The 19,453-nt window shown below is 32.2% G+C and overlaps 3 protein-coding genes across 4 annotated transcripts; 1 reads left to right on the top strand and 2 right to left on the bottom strand.

Annotated features, from left to right (window-relative positions):
• Window positions 1–2,429: 2,429 nt before the first annotated feature.
• On the top strand, window positions 2,430–8,544 carry LOC108223791 (superoxide dismutase [Mn], mitochondrial). The gene is made up of 6 exons (XM_017398212.2): window positions 2,430–2,783; window positions 4,660–4,706; window positions 4,777–4,902; window positions 5,000–5,056; window positions 5,919–5,996; window positions 8,219–8,544. Exons 1-6 carry the CDS (start codon window positions 2,501–2,503, stop codon window positions 8,315–8,317), a joined length of 690 nt encoding a protein of 229 aa, XP_017253701.1. The 5' UTR covers window positions 2,430–2,500; the 3' UTR covers window positions 8,318–8,544.
• Window positions 8,545–10,930: 2,386 nt separating this feature from the next.
• On the bottom strand, window positions 10,931–15,385 carry LOC108224000 (transcription factor RF2b). The gene is made up of 4 exons (XM_017398515.2): window positions 14,546–15,385; window positions 14,343–14,475; window positions 12,221–12,305; window positions 10,931–11,669 (listed from the first exon to the last, which is right to left on the bottom strand). The coding sequence occupies exons 1-4, from the start codon at window positions 15,067–15,069 to the stop codon at window positions 11,287–11,289; spliced, it is 1,125 nt and encodes a 374-aa protein (XP_017254004.1). The 5' UTR covers window positions 15,070–15,385; the 3' UTR covers window positions 10,931–11,286.
• Window positions 15,386–16,571: 1,186 nt separating this feature from the next.
• On the bottom strand, window positions 16,572–18,564 carry LOC108220831 (chalcone isomerase-like protein 2). Of its 2 annotated transcripts, XM_017394696.2 has the most exons (5): window positions 18,426–18,564; window positions 18,239–18,328; window positions 17,586–17,744; window positions 17,192–17,418; window positions 16,572–16,919 (listed from the first exon to the last, which is right to left on the bottom strand). In XM_017394696.2, coding segments are annotated over exons 1-5 (660 nt in total). In that variant the 5' UTR covers window positions 18,427–18,564; the 3' UTR covers window positions 16,572–16,736. The 2 variants fall into 2 exon arrangements, with proteins under 2 accessions (XP_017250185.1, XP_017250184.1); XM_017394695.2 differs by lacking the exon at window positions 18,426–18,564 and having other exon boundaries at window positions 18,239–18,338.
• Between the last annotated feature and the right edge of the window lie 889 nt (window positions 18,565–19,453).

Below are 19,453 nucleotides of genomic sequence, written 5' to 3'. Positions count from 1 at the left end.
AGAGACTACAAGATCTACCGTTAAAATAATCTGATAATTAATGGACATGATTAAATATTCTTTGTCCTGCATTTCTTGTCCTGTATTTCTAGTAATGTGATATTAATAATTTACACTATTCTCGTCCTACATTTCTAGTAATGTATTATTAATATTCTTGTCCTGCATTTCTTGTTTTAGTTTTAATTCAAAACTATATTTATAATTTACACTATTCTTGTCTTGCATTTCTAGTGATGTAATATTAATAATTTGTCTCGCATATTTGTGATATATCTAAGTGTTATTTTGTCTTGCAACAAATTCAATTCGTTGTAGAACAATGTTAATGAGTTCAGTGCCAATCATAACAATGTCTAACTACATTTTTGTTTTGTATGCAATTATTATTTTTATTTGTTAGGATTTCGGTGATTGAACACCAATATTATGGAATTATTATTTTACGTTATGCGAGATTTAGAAGTACTGTTTGTTGTTCACCGATTCAGAAGTGCAGGACATGATAGGGAGAGAAAACGAATGTGCATGACAAATAACATGAGCCCTTGGATGTGTAAGAAATGGATGACTGTGATTAAGTCTCTCCATCCTCCAAAAAATTCAGTCTTCATAGAACTTTTCTCATACTTATGTATATTTATATATGTAATCATAAAATAATATATTTATATAAATTTTATATAATTGTGAAATATCATAGACTTATATTATAATATTATTTTATTTTAATATTTTAAGGATAACAAATGTATATTGAAAGACAAATAAAAATCAATTTTGAATAAATATAAATTATCTTTAATGAATTTAATTCTTAACTCAATTTTAAAATTAATTTTTAATTGTAATTTTAATTTTTTATTTTTTCCTGAATTTTTAATATAAATTTTTTTATCAAAAATCGGATTCGAATCTGGATATTATCCGTCTCCGAATAATATAGTCGGATCCTAATTAGGATATTATCCTTTCAAAAAGTCAGATTCAAATTATCTGTTTGACACCCCCGAAATTGCTCAATACTTTATTACACCCTCTGTCTCCGCCCATTTGTTTACATATAATTTGTGTTATATATAAAATAGTGAAAATGAGAGAGAGAAAAAAAAGTGGGTGAAGTGATGGAAATTGAAACCCTTTGATTTTTAATATATAAAACAAAGATAATGGAATAAAATTAGTGTGAAAAGGGAAGAAAAGTGGGGAAGTGATGGACCATACCATCTTAAGTCTTGACATAAATCTTGACATGATTTCACTCTTCGAATCAAGCGATGTGACATTTTTGCATGCTTTTCGGTTAGATGTTTTAGTTTCTTGAATAAAAAAAATTCTATTTTCACGAGTATTATATATGATACAATCTATCTGCGTAAAAATGAATTATGAATAAGTAATCATGTAGAAAAGTAAAAATTATATTTATTGAAATATTATATATCTCTAATTTTTGGATATAAACATGTTGGTTAGATCAAATTACTAATAAAAAATAAAAAACATCATAAATTTGTGAATCATATTTGTTGAAAATGGTTTAACATAAATCCCAAACTCCACCCATATACAATTAATTTTCGTCGATACGGATAACAAATGATAAAAATATAAGAAGGTGTTTAAAAACACGCATTTCATTTCAAATATTGGATTTCAAATAATATAATTTGAGTTGTTATTTTAAATTATCAAATTTATAATAAATTTATATGTCCAAATCTAAATTTCCGGACAAGATCAAATGAAATCCAGATTATTAAATATGCTTGTACAAGTTTATATGATGAAACAAGAACTTGTTTTGAAAAAATTATTTTACATTTATATGTTATATTTATAAGAATGCTAAACATTTTTATTATATTTTCTTAAAATCGAGTCGGTGGTTTGGACCATGGGTACCTGTTATCATGTATGTATGTATGGAATCCATACATGATGTTTGAGTGGAAAAACAAAATCTTAACAAAATCTTAAATTTATATCTTAAAAATTTAAAAATATGGATTTTTGATACTCAAAAGGGGAGGGAGTTGCAGGGGTGTGCAAAATCGAACCGGAACCGAAAAATCGAACTGAATCGTATAAATTCGGTTCCAAATTTTTCATGATTTCGGTTTGTTCGGTTCTTCGGTCTGGACCAAATTAGATTTTGGTTCGGTTCCAGTTCGGTCCATAAGTTAATTTCGGTCAGGTTCGGTCCGGGAAAAAAATTCTAATTCGGTTTTCGATTCTGGACCGAACCGACTGAATGCAGTGAGTTGGATATGAGATGGAGGTACTAAATGAATTCATTTTAAATAATTTTTTCCTATATTTAAATAATAAAATATCAATATTATTATTTTTTGTCAAAAATAAAATATCAATATTTAATACAAAATGAAATCAAATAATATAAATATAAAATATATATAACATACCAGATACCACCCCTCGAACGAACAATCCTGAATAAATTAAAAGCAGCCGACGGAGAATAGAGATCAGATTAGAAATGGCTTTCCGAACCCTAGTAACTAAAACAAGCTTACGGTCAAGTTTTGAGCAGATACGAGGAATACAGACGACTCCGTTCACTCTACCGGACCTAGCTTACGACTATGGTGCACTAGAGCCGGCGATTAGCGGTGAGATAATGAAGCTGCACCACCAGAAGCATCACCAGACTTATGTCACCAATTACAACAAAGCTCTCGAACAGCTCGATGCCGCTGTCTCCCGGTCTGACTCTACAAGTATTGCTAAACTCCACGCCGCTCTCAAATTCAATGGCGGAGGTTAATCTCTCTCTCTCACACACAAACATTATCATTGCTACTTTTATCAAAAAAATTAAAGTTCTAAGGAATGATAATTTTCTTACTTTAGGGTGTTTTTAATTGGGATTTCAATGGATTTATAACAGTTTATGGGGATCGTATCTGGATTTTAGATAAAATGTTGTAGAGCACAATACATAGAACAATTCGTGGATTATGGCGGGATTTCAAAAAGCATAATTGGATACGGATTTTTAAGCATATTTAAAATCATGATTGAATACCACCAAATTTTTGGGGTTAGTTGAAATCCATAACGAATTTCCTAAGATTCTGATACATTTTTCAAAGTTCAAGTTGAATACACATGGATTTGATTAATGAAAAAAAATCCCTAAAAATAATTGAAAAAATCCTTTAAAATCCCAATTAAACTAGGGGTAGTGCGGTTTCGACTCCAAAATGGAACCGAGACCAAAATTATTTGTTTCTGTAATTAAAAACCAAAACGGGGCCAACTTTGTGGTTTGGTTCCATTTTGAAAAGCTTTTACCTCATTGAGATTCAAGTAGCTTTACTTTGGAGCATTTTGACAAGAATCATCTCAGGAACAATCTTTACTATGAAAATTGATTGTTTGGCAAAGAGATTCGCCTCATTAAAATATCAATAAGGTGATTAATTATGAAAATGAGGTTAATAATCATTACAACACTTTAATAAGATATTCTAACGATGGATATAAGTTGAAAGGTACTTCAAGTGCATGACCAGGACGTATGAAATAAATTGAGAGCAGCCATGGAAAGAATTTCTCTTGTAAATGATCCACACTTGTGTGTTATGTTTGAGCTCAAGAGATTCTCTTGTCGATAAGAGCATTTTAGCCTTTTGTTTTTTTTTTTGAATCATCTCATGAACAATCTTTACTATGAAAATTGATTGTTAGGCAAAGAGATTCGCCTCATTATTTTATCAACAAGGTGATTAATTATGAAAATGAGGTTAATAATGATTACAACACTTTAATAAGATATTCTAATGATGGATATAAGTTGAAAGGTACTTGAAGTGCGTGACCGGGACGTATGAAATAAATTGAGAGCAGCCATGGATAGAATTTCTCTTGTAAATGATCCACACTTGTGTTTTATGTTTGAGCTCAAGAGATTCTCTTGTCAATAAGAGCATTTCAGCCTTTTGTTTTTTGTTCATAGCGGCATAAAGTCTGAATAGCCACACATGCTCTAGGTAGGTTGAGACGTTGAGTACTATCACTCCAAAACTACTGTATTCTGCTACAAATGGGGATTAAGACACCCTTAAAATTAGTCATTGTAGATAGGGGTGAACAAAAACCCGAACAACCCGCAAAACCAACCCAACCCACCCTTTTTTTGACCCGATCAATATGAACCATCCGAAACCGAAGTATTAATGGGTTTGTTTTTCTTTAACCCGAATAGGTTGGGTTGGGTCAAGTTGTAACAAATTTCAACCCTTATCCAACCCAACCCAACCCGTTATATTATACAAATTATATATTAGTATTTACATTTTTATAGTTGATAAATATATATATTTTATAAATATAAGTTTCGTTTAAATTTAAAATACTCAAGTACAAATATTATGTTAGGTAGAAAACTACTATATTAAGGACTTGTCGGTTTTGGACCGGAGGAACTATTATTTTACACCACAATCTCAATTCAGTGGCATATTGCTAGGTGCTTGTGAGTTCAATTAGGATGGTATCATAGTTCTGGACATCAACATTGTTTAAAATATAAATTTAGAACCATACCATTATTCTAATGATACAGGTTCAAAGGGATTCACCGCTCTATCGTCAAATTTGATGTACTAACATGAATTATTAACTTCCTAGCAGGTCATATCAATCATTCGATTTTCTGGAAGAATCTTGCTCCAGTTGCGGTAAGCTTCCATGTTTTAACCATCACTTCCCTTGCAATCTTACAATTTTTTTTTAAAACCTTTTTTCCAGGAAGGAGGTGGTGAGCCTCCTAAGGGGTCCATTGGAGATGCTATTGACACTCAATTTGGTTCGGTGGAGGCATTAGTTCAGAAGATGAATGCCGAAGGGGCTGCTTTACAGGGTTCGGGATGGGTGGTATGCTCTATAAGCATAACTTGATATATGGGCCATTTGTTGGAAGTCTAACAATGCTATATATCCCTGTTGTTTTTTTTTTTTGTGTGCTTGACAGTGGCTTGGTTTGGACAAAGAACTGAAAAGGCTGGTGGTAGAGACCACTGCAAATCAGGTATTGTATGCAATAACTGGCGCTAATCCAATTTAAATAAGCATTATGGTCTTCTTAACATCAACAGCTTAGACCAATTAAAAGCAGGAGGCTAAAAGTTAATTACAAAAGAACAAATAACAATTTAAAACCAATTTCTCTCAGGAGCAATACGTGTCAACTACTGCTAGATAATTTAATTATCTTCGAGGAAAACTGTCAAGTACCAAAATATTAGGAACTGTAGGTGAGAATTGTAATTTTAATAAACTACAAAAAGCTGAAATTATTGTAAATAATAATGTGGAGCTATTGTCTTGTAAATTTCGAAATCAGGATTTAACCTATTTGCTCCTTGCATTCTCAAATATGTTTTGCTTTAACCTGACCTTGCTTCGATAGGGACTATATTTGTAACTTCATGTCACTCCTACAATCTAAAGCCAGGTATTTGCAACTTGTAGCATTATGGACCTTATTTGGACAGTCACTTGAGTTGGCTAATGTCCCTGCTATTATAGTAAATAAAGCATGTCCATCATATATAGAACTAGTAGTATGATTCATGATATTATGAACTAGTATTGTTGTTTGAATATTCAGGAACTGTTATAGTAATGTATTATAGAGAAAAATTGAAACATATAATGTAAAAGAAAATAATATTCGGAAGAGATAGATATCATAGTTGTTATAGTCTTGGAGGCACACTGAAGCGTAAAGGCCTCAGAAGCCTAGTAAGTTTTGAGGTGAAAGTGAGGCATGTGACTAATCGGTGTATGGCACTCCGTGCCCCCTAATTGAAAGTGGCAATTTTTAATATTGCATTTATTTTGCTTTTGGTCTGTTAACGTAATTTGTTAATTGTGTTTTTGTAATGCAGGACCCTCTGGTTAGTGGCGGATCTAATTTGGTTCCCCTGCTTGGTATTGATGTATGGGAACATGCCTACTACTTGCAGGTACTGAATCTTCGGGAGTTCTCTGTTATTGTGCCAAGTTATATGTATAGGAAGCTGTTTGGCTAGTATTCATACTATTCCTTATACACAGAGTATCTACACAAGTGTATGGCATAAAATATACGTTATGCAATAATTGTATTGGAATTGAAGGATATCTACCATGCGTCATATAATTTCCTAACAAACTTGAAGCTAAATTTTAAAAAGTTCTGTAAATCCTACATTTGGTAATTTTGGTATGTTGTTTTACAGCAGACTAACTCTTGAAAGAAAAAACATAACCTTTGGTTTTCTTTCTTTAAATACTCTTCTCTTCAAATCCTTAAATATCGCTGACACTTATTATAGCCATTAAATGTTACTGCTGTGACCTAGTGCAGTCAATTAATAGTTTTGCACATGTCTTGCACCACCCCACCACTGCAGAAGTATATTTACTACTGGTTAAAGGGTATTAAGGTTTTTTAATATTCATCAATGTGTTTGGATATACTACAGCCCATTATTCTGAAAATACTCTAATATTTGAATGAATATGAGATTTACTGTTTTGTTCGTCTTGCTACTGTAATATGTTACATTGTGAAGGTTGTGTGCTATTAGTAGTTGTATTTATATTTTACTGATTTCAGCGTCTAAGCAGTGGATGTGATAACTTGATAAAGGCTGTTGAATGGTGTGATATATCTGGAAAAGAAAATAGGAAGTGTTAATTGCTTGCTAAAGTAATTATATGTTACATTGTATGAATATCAATTGTATCATATGATATCAATACCCATTGGTATCTTGTACTGTGGAGTCCATATATTAACTATGGCAGTTTCTGTTTATTGTATTTTTAGTCTTACTGGCATTTAACTTCAGGGCCGGCTCAACAGTGAAGCCAACTAAGCGGTTGCTTAGGGCCCCCAAGCCCTAAAAGGGCCTCAAATTTTTTATAATTTTATATATATGTTTATGTTATAATAGTTAAGTTTTTATTTGTATTTATGAAAATAAATATTTAAAATAAATATAAATTATTTTAATTTAAATAAATAAATAAATAAATATATATATATATATAATATTAGTAATATAAATAAGATTAACTTAAAAAAATGAGAATTAGATGATGTAAATGATTTTGAATTTTTCAGTAATATCTGTAAGTACCTAATAAATGTAATATATATACTATTTGAATAAATAATATCTATTTTGTTTTTCGTAAGTTTTACGTTATTATAAATTATGTAATTTCTATCTTTATTGGTATAGTACTCTTGAAAATTTTAATTAGCTTAAATGTTATATTAATATACAAATTAACCTAAAAAATAAAAATATATAAATGATGTATAAATTTTGTGTAAAATGTAAATATAATTATTATGTTCTCATAAAAAAATATATGTATAATCATTTATAAGAATCCAAAATATAAACTATTTCAAATATAAAAAATAAGTATTACATAAAAATTTATCATAAATAATATATAAATTTATATATTAAATAAAATAAAAATATTTTTATATATAGAAAAAGGCCTACATTAAATCTTGCTTAGGGCCTCATAGTGAGTTGAGCCGGCCCTGTTTAACTGTAGAGTTGATTTCAAATACAGCACTCTCAGTTCAAAGTTCAAACAATAAGCAAACTTATAGAACTATTGAAATGTCACTTAACTCGCTATTGAGTGTGTTGAGCTATTAACTCATTTAAAACTTGAGGGTGTTAATTGGTTCATATCTTACACTTTAACACCTCTCGAAAGCCCATTTTTGGGCAAATATCTGAGTGATGGAATTGAACTCCAAACCTGTCCCGACCTGTAATCTCATATCATTATAGGAGTATCTTAATAGAGTGCTATGTACATTGATAATTTCATCAACCAGACAAATGTCCCAACCTGTGATCTCATACCATTATAGGAGTATCTTAACAGAGTGCTTTGTACATTGATAATTTAATTTGTAAATATTTTGATCTACTTGTACTGAATTAATGGTGTAGAGCTTTAAATTGATAAATGTACCTTGCATTTATTAGTCTCTTGAATTTGTTTATAAACTTTTCATGTCAGCTTAATCGATCTCTTTTTAAACTTTTCGTGTTATCTTAATTTATCTCTGATTTCTCATATGACTTCTGCAGATTTGACCTTTTTATTTTGAACTTTTGTACACCCTATTGATGAGTGATATGATATTTAATGTTGTGCATTACAGTACAAAAATGTTAGGCCAGATTACCTGAAGAACATATGGAAAGTCATTAACTGGAAATTCGCCAGTGAAGTTTATGAAAAAGAGTTTCCTAAAACTTGATAGAATGATAGGAACCATCTGTGAGAGCTGTTCGGACATGGTACTTGGCAGGTGCAGCTGTTCTGTGAAGGTATCTGCTAATAAAGTGACAGACTAGGATGGATGTTATCTGTGCTGTTTTGGGTGGTGCTTGTATGTGCATCCCAGAACTTAAATTTTATGTTATCCTCTGCTGTCTTGGTGTTTAAAATTTCTTTTACTGTAATTTCAAGTCTTTTGACCGTGTCTCTCCCCCGTAGCTTTTAAGTCAATTTCTGACTTATTTTTAATTTTAAACCAACTTCTGACTCATCACATAAATAGACATTTTTCAGTTTAAAGTTGTAAATGACTTAAAACTTGGATATAAAAGCCCAAGTAAACACGGAAAATGACTTAAAGTCCGGAAATGAAAGTCCAGGCTAACATACTCGTAGAAACTAGAAACTAAAAATACTCGAATGCCTAATGCAGTAATGCATGGTGTCATGTATTTGCATTTTGCATTTATTTTAAATATAATAAATGCACCATATTGGTATTCTTGTAATTGTATATTAAGTGAGGGTATTAGAGATTTTAAAAGTGGGCCGGGTCGGGTTTACGGAGACACCATGATGATGTGTAGTTGACGTGGAGCGGACTGTTCAGATTATATTTTTATAATATAATAAGCGATAGGGTAATTAGAAAACCGCATAAATTGTCCGCACCATAAAACGTGATTTTTAATTTTCATGATGCGGTTGCGGTTTGAATTTTTCACAAACCGCGCGGTGCGGGCTGCGGTTTGAGATATTAGTAGTGCGGTTCAAATCGCACCGCAATATTATAACATATATATATATATATATATATATATATATATATATATATATATATATATATATATTAGTGATTGTCAAATAAAATTATATTATACATATATATATTATTTATAATTATGTTATATATATTTGTTAAATTTCTTCAAATAATAGTTAATTATTATTTTATCAATTTCGCATTACTATTATACTAAATTTGTATGAAATGATTATAGGGATGGGCATGGGGTACTTCGGGGGCGCGGAGTGCTATCCCCGACCCCGATCCCCGAATTTAATACCCCTCCCCGACCTCGCCCCGAACCCTGAACGGGGATCATTTTCCTCCCCGAGGCGGGGATCCCCGCGCGGATTCGGAGAATTTAATTTTTTAATAAAAACATAATAACTTTATAATATATAATATATTTTTTAATAAAAAAACAAACTACTAACTCCTAATATATTAATAAAATAATATTATCTTATATTTCAACATCAAATCATATTAAAATTGATTTATAATATAAATAAATGACAATTTAAAATCATAAAATATATTATATTACAATATATTTATAATCAATAAATAAAAATAAAGATTGTTTTTTAATTTTAATTATTTTATAAAGGTTATCTATTTTAAATAATATATTTAATGTAATATATATATATATTATTTAATGTAATATATATATATATATATTATTTAATGTAATATATATATATATTATTTAATGTAATATATATATATATTATTTTTATATATATATATAATCGGGTCGGGGAGACACCAATCCCCGATCCCCGAATTTTTTATAAAACTTTCTATGATCCCCGCCCCGCCTCGCACCCGAAAAATTCCCCGAATCCCCGACCCGAAAGGGCGGGGATCGGATCGGGGTCGAGCGGGGCGGGGTGAATGCCTATCCCTAAATGATTATATTATCATAACATGTCTATTGTAGTTAGTACTCATATTTATTATCATATTTACACTTTTTTATGTTTTTTAGTAGTTGTAGTTTTGAAATGATAAATATCATATAAATTAATTACAAGAAAAGGTTTCAATTATTGTATATTTTAATTTTATTTCAAAATTCAACTAAAAATATTTATTCTTAAGCATACAAACCGCACCGCACTACACCGCATTTTTATGGTGCGGTTCACGCGGTTTTTATGCTAGCGTGGTGCAGTTGCGGTTTGAGTTTTTAACCAAACCACATACGCGCGGTTTGGTTCACGGTTTTAACGAAAAATCGCACCACCTGCACCGCGATCACCCCTAACAAAATAGAAGGTAGTTCCGAAATGAAGGCAGGTCGCCTTTGGAATATGAGTAGGGCTGCTAGGTGGCGCGAATTCAAATATGATTGTTATATCATCACTATCTTTTTATTTTTTATTTTTACTAAAATGAAAATCTTGACTTAATCATGTATAAATAAAATATAAACAATGAGTATGATAATTCAAATTATATATTCTAATAAAAATATATTTTAAAAAATATCCATACATAATATGATGAATAATTAAAATAAACTTATATTTTCAAAATGTATCCTTACATGATACAAGTCATAAGCTAGTTAATGGGAAAATGTAAAAAATCAAATTTTTTAAACATTTTAGTAAGTTTGAGCATGTAGAATTATATGGTTGTACAATACTGCAATAGAATCAAATATCTGATGCATTTGAAAGTTTTCTTGAATTTGCTGCATTGGCTCTTTATCCTTTAAACTATTGGTAAAATTTTAAAATATCATATTCTTGGAGCAAAATAACCAAGCAGTAACAATAAATTATACGGCAAAGATTCCAAAAATAGAATAAAATAAATGAAGTAAAAACTTGAAAGAAGTTAGAGTTTAACCAATGAAGAGGAATAACTAGTCTATTACAATGATAGAAATCCCACCAACTTGAAACACGAACACAATTCCTACACCACACCGCTGCTCTAGGAAACAAATCTTAATGTGATTCAATTCAATAAGAGACTGTTAACCACGAAAACAATGGCAACAAACATGACAAGAAATATTATACCTCTGAAAATCAAGACACCAATCAAATTTGTCTGTTCTAAGAATCCAAATACTAGAAAGTGGAAACTAACGAGGTGTCAGTTTATGAACACTCCGACTAAAAAAGTGGAACAAAATATGTGAATTAAAATGTACTACTGCTTTCACTTGCAGAAACAGAAGGTCCTTCAGACTTCACGAGATGAGAACCCCTGTTGCTGATATCAAGTCCCTGAAAACGGCCAAGGGGATCCTGCTGTAACGTCTCAGAGAGAACCTGCGCATTTGCAGCAGCTGAAAGCACAGGGTGTTGCTGCTGATTTGACATGCTAGACTGAATGGAATAGAATCGAGACAATTGTCCATTTAGAGGACCACCTGACCCTGGTTGTGGATGGTGAGGAGAAAAGGCAGACTGGTAATAGGGGACATGAGGAATTCCCAACTCATATGCATCTGAATGAGTTGACATCTCTCCGGTGGCAACTCTGAGCCTTTCCACTTCTTGCTTCAGTGCATCATTCAAAGCTGGTTTTTTTTATTATAAAAATTAATAGGTATAAGCTCAAACAATTATACCTGGTGCATGCATACTCCTTTATTGCAATATAAACATGAGGAAAAAAGTGTCCAACATTCAGATAATAGCATCAACACTAGAATTTCTATTAATTTCTCTTGTTCGACCGTTTGATATTTTGGGGAACAAGCGTGAGATATTTTGGGGAACAAGCGTGCTATTACTTAATATAGTCCATCAGGTTTTGCCATTGGCATAAATTAATATTCAATGTCAGAAATAAGTAATGTAACTTCATCTTTTGTCATCATTTAGCAGGTACACCAACAGACAGTCCCAACTTCGTAACTATTTCCTTCATTAGTAAGATAGCATGGATTATGTATTTGGCTTAAAATATATGTTTAGAAAAGGAAATTACAAACAGTATCCCGCTTATATTAAATCATACCATCATCGACTAGTTGCCAACCATTTACTACATTATTTTAATATTTTACTTTTCATGTTTGATAAACAAGTTGTCACAAAATAATAGATATCCAACTGAGGAACTTACCATCACGTAGTTGAGCTTGTTGTTCCATGGCTTGCAACCGGAGCTTAAGCTCTGTATTTTCATTTGTCAAACCTGTTGTGTCTCTCTGCATAAAAGACCACTTTACTGCATGAAATATTTATATTGAAAGGGAGAGAGAAGATAAAGGTAAAAGAAAGCAATGTATAAACATCAACAAAAAAAAATAATTTAAGAGATTCATGAGCACAATGGTAGAGCTAGGTGAGTATTTAAGTAAAAGCTCGTTATTTTTAAAAAGAAAACGGCAGAATTTTGTCATGTTGAATTATTGAAGCTAGTGTTATGACATGCGAAAGCCTCTGTGAAAAGGTAACAAATAGTATCACCTTACACAATAATATTTAGGCATGCCACAACCTTCACTATCTAAGCATACATATAACACTATATCCGCTGCAGGTGAGCTATTTGACTAAGTGGAATGTCAACTGTTTAGTTTCAGCAACCATTTTTAAAACTGGATTTCATTTTTAGCACTATCATTTATGTTTGTCTGTATGTTAAGTCACAGTCTATGTCGGGCATTGCTTGCAGCACACCTGGCTTGACATGTTGGATCCATATTAAGGTGAGCATGAACAGGCAGAAGAAAGCAGTATCAAGTAGAGGAAAACCTATAAACAAGTTAAGTTAGTTAGAATTCCAATATATTTCTACTCGAAGCCTGTTCTTTAAGAAATACCATTATCGAAAGTATTACACATAAGTACATAACAAAGATAGTCCAGATCTTGACAAGTAAGGAGGTTGAAAGAACTAATAGTTAACTGCAAAGTGCCCATAGAATTTGCTCACTTTTTTATTTACAATTCCTTTCTGTGGTTAATCAACTCCTGCCTATCTTATTATTTATGTTTCCCGTACTACCATGTTCTTGATATCTATCATTACTCAAACTCAAAAGATCATTGATGTAGAAACTCTAAGAAGATTAGAGTAAGGCCAAGGTAAAAATGCTTAGAATTGTAGACGCTTCTTGTAATAGCCCCTTCTTTATCAGGGATATTAAGTTGCTTGAATTCTAACTACTTTATATCAATATCTATTTATTGCCAACCTATGTCCAAAAAAAATATATAAAGTATACATGCCTATATTTATTTCCAACCTATGTCCTGATAATATATGAGGTATACATGCTTAAAGCAACTGTTTATTTTTACATCCATTATCGAGACACTTTGGAGTGGGACTTAAGCGGGGCATTATACACCTATAATTTTGACTCTTCAAAATTATAATAAACTCATAAAGTCATTGATGACTGACATGGATATCTTGGTAAACAAATAAGGTAGCAGCATAACAAATTAGATGTGAAGGAAAATGATGATCTAACCATATAGCAGTGGAAGTAACCATGTCAATCACTACGCAAAGCTTGTTGAATGTTGATATTGTACTTATGTATTTGAAAATTTGAGTAGTAACTTGATTATTTGCACTTTTATCAATTTCTACAATGCTGAGGGGCATGACAAGATTAAGTTTTTTCCTAAATGCTTTACATAATGAAAATACATGTTGTACTGCAATATATTATCTCAATCACACAGTTGAGTCTATTATAGGCCATTTCACAAACAGGATTAATTTTTTCCGTAAATGCTTTACATAATGAAAATACATGTTGTACTTCAATATATTATCTCAATCACACAGTTGAGTCTATTATAGGCCATTTCACAAGAGTCCAAAAGGGATATGTCAAAAGTTCATGTTAGATAAACCAATCTCATAAAACCTCAAGGTGAGCATGTCGTTCCTATACCCATGTCCCATGTATAACAGAATAGAGTTAAAAATGCTATGATAATTGAAGCTGGCAAGGCCCTAGTGTCACTATAGCCTACTTTATTCCATTACCATTTACCCATATGGCCCTCCGAATATCACAGATCAGTGGATCTGGGGATGGATAATTATTTGGACTTGGTAACGGTGGTTCTAGGAGGTGGTCTTAATCCGATCATAGTATTTAATTAGCTCAAAATTCCAGAAAGTACATTTGAAGGAGAAAGTCACATAATATGGGCGCAAAAGCTAGTAAGAATGAATAAAAGAAGAAAGAAAACCAGATTATAAACAGTAAATAGAAGACCTGAAAAAGTGTGAGCTGCGCAGAAAGTGTGGTAGCTTCTGTTTGAAGGGTTTGGGCTTTTCTCTCAAGCTCAGATATGTAGCGTGCCTTCCTCTCTTTTGAACGAGCAGCAGACTGACGATTTGCCAAGATCCTGAATGTAATATGTAGACATAATGAGATGAGAAGCTTATATAGAAGCCAAGGGTTGAGTAGAGAGATACCTCTTGGCGCGCTTGGGATCTAAGTTCCACAATTCGGCAAGCTTGTCAGGAGCCATAGCTTTCTTAGCCTCAATACTTTCGGTAGGATTGGGATTAGCAGTATTGAAAAGAAGAGCACTGCTACTGTTTGTTGTACTATCCACCGAATTGCTATACCGATGGCGCGGCCTGGTAATGTTGTTGCTGCTGCTGCTACATTTTTCTCCTTCACCGCCTCCAGCATTGTTGTTATTGTTACCTAAACTGAAGGCAGGTGAATCGTCTATGTTGTTGAGCATTAAACTAGATCTGGCAGCGCCGCCGAGTTTCTCCATGTCCATGTAAGTGCAGAATAGATCGTCTTCAGATCCGATGTCTTCGAAACTTCCTGAAGGTGCATCGAACGGATCCGAGCTCAGATCTAGGTCGTCCGGCAGCCGGAAGTGAACTTCCGATTGAGCTCGCCGGTGAGATGATTTGCTGCTACCAGCATTGGAACCTCCTTTGTTACTGCTTGGATTTCCATTTCCCGGATCTTCTTCCATTATCGATTTACTCTAATCTTATAACAAATATGTGTATGTGTGTGTGTATAAATATATATATATGTACTACTTTTGGCTTTGTTCGCACTGATTACCAAATGTTATCGATCGATTCACATGTGAATGAGAAGGATTTTTGTTGTTTTAGTTACTGTCGACGATAATGATATGGATTGGGGGCTGTGAAATGAACAAGACGGTCAGAACAAAACACTCTCTCTCCCCCGTCCCCTCTATTGCATGATAATATTTTTTACACTACTTCCAGATCCGCCAGATTGGTACTTACTGTTCACTTCCGCCTTTATATCTTTTGAAATTGGAATCGTTGTTTCAGTTCTTTCCATCTTTTCTTGCATAGGTTAATCTATTTCAATTTTTTACATTCACTTTACTTCTTACCTCCCGTAATACAAATCTCAAATTGTTTAGTATATTAAAGATTTTTAATATCCTGACAAAAAAAAACAAATTTTAATATTAAATATAATTTCCATTTTTGTTCATATTAATTATCTTGTATTAGCTAATATATCAATATATCAATTTACTTTCTAAAAACCATCTTCAATTCTATTAGATAAATTGGTTAGCTAAGATATTATAGTATAATAATTAATTTTAGTATAGATGATGGAAGAGTGATTTACTCCAAGACAATTAGTTACAGCATAATTATTAGTTATATCTCAAAAATAATATATTATTATTATAGTTACGAATTTTTTAATGTGTGTCCAAACAATATGAAATTTAATTTATTAAGTGATTTTTAGAATTAATGAAATTTTCCTTTGTTGGTAAAAAAACATAACAGAATCCAGCATGAATGTTCTTCATGTGTGCGGAACTTATTCTTGTACATGTGATTAAGAATTATTAGTATAAAATTTCAAAAGGGGGCATGTTTTTATACGGAGGAGTTCTTAATTTACAAAAGAAATATGCAAGCGTTTGTTTAAGAGAAGCAAAATTATTTTTAAGTTCTATTTTTTTTGACCCGTTTCTGTAAATAGATAGAATCATTTTTAAGAAGTTGAGAATACTAGTTTTTCTCTTGGATCTTTTTTCTTTTTCAAACACTTGATTAACTTATTTACTTTTCAATTTTAATCCACTTTTTTACTTCAAATAAGAAGTCACTTTTTTAGATTAAAAAGAATAAAAGTGTGATCAATTTGTTAGTAGTGATATCATACCCTTAAATTGCATCATCTACTTTAAGAAAGAATGAGAACAATAATTGATGCGCTAAGTAATCTTGTATAATTTTAAATTTTAATATTTAATTATTTGCAGAAAATGAATATAATTTGTTTAATTAGAGTATCTTCAATTAGGTCGGCTATAATTGTTAACTAAATTAGACTTGTTAGGGATTATATAAAATTTGTTGAACTCGTAAGAATAACTCCAATTATGAAAATCTTTAGTTAAAATGTGAGTTGCATACCAAAAATAAAAAATATAGTTCATGTCTTTGATTCAGCTGCAAACTACAATTAACTAGATAAAGTAATAAATTTGATTATGAATAGTTATATCGTATCGATCACATTTTGGACAAAAGTCGAAGACATTGAGGTGCTGCTCCGGCTAGTGTGGTCCAACAAGGCACGGAGATGATGAATAAAATAGAAAAGCAAATAGCAAGAGCTACAGAGATCTCATGGACTGGGGGGTGGGACGCACAAATGAGTACTGAGGGAGTTCGCGATAGATGAAATGGTGGTAGGTGAGACGCCCCTGCTACCTCCTAGATACCATTTCTGCAACATCTCCGCTACATTCTCATTCTCCACTTTGATTTTTGAAAAACTGTCTTCCTTCCCCTCTATCGACAACCCGATCTGTATGGAGGGACACATATAGAAAATTATATCACCATTTCTATGATTGTATCATTATTATTACAGTCACATGAAAAAGATATAATCAATGTAAACGTTGGGGAAACCAAGATTCCAAATATAGTAGAGCCTGAATTATAAGTATAGATAGTTTCATTGGATCTGGATATTGTATACTTTTCGCTAGTAACCATAGAATATTTTCAAGATTAGAGAAATGAATATTCAGCTATTAAAACTTTTTCTAGCTATTTTCTGCAAGTAAAGATTACCTCAGCGATGGCAGCAGTGGCAGGAAAATTGATGGTGATGACAGAGTCTTTCTTGAAATATTTGGACTGAAAGAACTGGACAACTTGGTCGAGCGCAGCCTCTTCCTCTTCTTCATATTTATCAACTTCTGCTAGTCGATCCCTAATTGCACTCTCCACCTGAACTCCATACTGCGATCCTTTTATCTCTTTTATCACCACTATTCTCAAAAACTTGTCCGCCCGGGCTGCACGCAATTTGAACTTTGCTTATTGGCCAAACAAACCTTGTTTTTTTAGCAATGTCAAGTTTGAACATGAAACCGAGTTGGATCAAGTCATATCGATTTGATCAGCTTGATCCAAAAAGATTCAAAGTCTATATATATATTGAAATGAATTAAATTTTGAATACCAGTAACCAAAGCGTCAAAGAAGTCGTCGTCCTGAACGAGCTCATCTCCTGTTTTACCCTTCCAGTTTTTTATATGTGGGAGAATGTCTTCCAGATTAATGTAAACACCGATTGCAGTGAACTTGATTTGGAGGAAATGTATCTCAATGTCCGTGATTCCTGATTGTTTCAACGTCAGGGTATCCGTGACCAACATGTAATCTATATTATAGCTCTAAATCAAAAAATTTCAACTCCAATGGTGTGCTAAACTTGGTGCTAAAATAGCATATTGCTATAGTTGGTGCTATATTTAGCACAAACTATAGCAATAGCTATAATTGCCACCTCATCAAAAAGTAAAAAAATGGAGGAAAATGAATAAAAAATAAATTTATATCTCAACCTATTCAAATATATGAATGCACATATATTCATTTGGCACAAGATATAGCACCAACCATTGGAGATATGATATTATTTTAGCACCAAAAACCACTTTTTGATGCTATATTATAGCAATAGCTACATCTATTTTTAGCTCACCATTGGACTTGCTCTTACACAAATCACGTCGGTACCACAAGTATAAGAAATCAGCGGTTACACATAATTCTGGTAAACATGATCATAAGAAGAAAGAAGAAAGAAATACTGCTATCACTATGTATTACCATGAGCCAGAAGAGATAACGGAGAGGACGAGGACGTTGTGATCTGAGGAGGAAAGGGAATTCCATCTACCATCACCACTTCAGTCCCCACTGTACCCATCAACGAAAATACAACATATCATTACATATATACTTGGGTATTAGAGGAATTTACATAGAAAATCAAAGGAAATGGATATATGCTCACTCTTAAATTGACTTGCTTGCGAGGTATATGAACTTTGGGCTCTGGATTGATGCTCGTTTATATGCGAGGATTTTATATTAATGTATCTATGGTCTCGCCCCTTATATAGTGTGATTGCAGAATTAGCCGGGTAGCTAGCTCCGATAACCAAAAAGAGTTACTTTTGATGATCTTTATAGTGTTTTTTTTTTGAAAGTGAATCCTGATAGTTAAGAAAACAGTTCAAAAAATTGTCATCTAAACGAATTTCTTTTACATGTATTAATCTACTCGTTAATAAAATTGGCATCCAATTCTATAAAATAACAACTTTAAACGACATAATCACATATATAATATTGATATTTTATTATTTGACGCTTCGTCAATATTTAATAATTTCAATATCGCATCAACAATAATATTGTCGCGTTATCTGTCATTGAAATTGCTCGAAGGAGCTACGCAATAACTTGATGCGTGAAGTTGAAATTAATTACGGTCCGCTTTCATGTCTATACTATATAAATTTAAGTGGAGAATGTGATTTAGTAGCGTATGGGATGGGAATACTGAACAGAGAGAATTAGAGATAGCTAGGTTGGTAAATTGGTAGGTAGAATGGACGGGATGGATGTCACAAGAAGCAGCACGGATATGGGGTAGTATTACATTAACTACACGGCTGTATGGTTGAGTTAATATTTCTGGTTGTTGGACCTCATGACTACCACTCGTCTCAACAACCATCATACATTTTATATGCTGCTATAGTGCGATCGGGACATGGGATAATAGTAATATTTACGGTTTTTCAAATTGGTGTTCAAGGCGCATAATAAATACTCCCTCCAATGGGTTAGATTTCTATACACTAATACTTCTTCTGTCCCATTGATTTCTACAAGTGTGCCCAATATATCAAGTCATTAAATTGAAAACGATATGAATCACTAAAGTCAACAAAAATATAGTAAAAATATTATTTAAAGAGTTTTACACATTATTTTTGAATTTTATCACAACCAACTAAAATTCATAACTTTTTA

The sequence above is a fragment of the Daucus carota genome, chromosome 5 (genome assembly GCF_001625215.2).
Source record: "Daucus carota subsp. sativus chromosome 5, DH1 v3.0, whole genome shotgun sequence".
Taxonomy (NCBI): domain Eukaryota; kingdom Viridiplantae; phylum Streptophyta; class Magnoliopsida; order Apiales; family Apiaceae; genus Daucus; species Daucus carota.
Note: the sequence above shows the minus strand (reverse complement) of the source record. Positions and strands in the feature narration are given on the sequence as shown.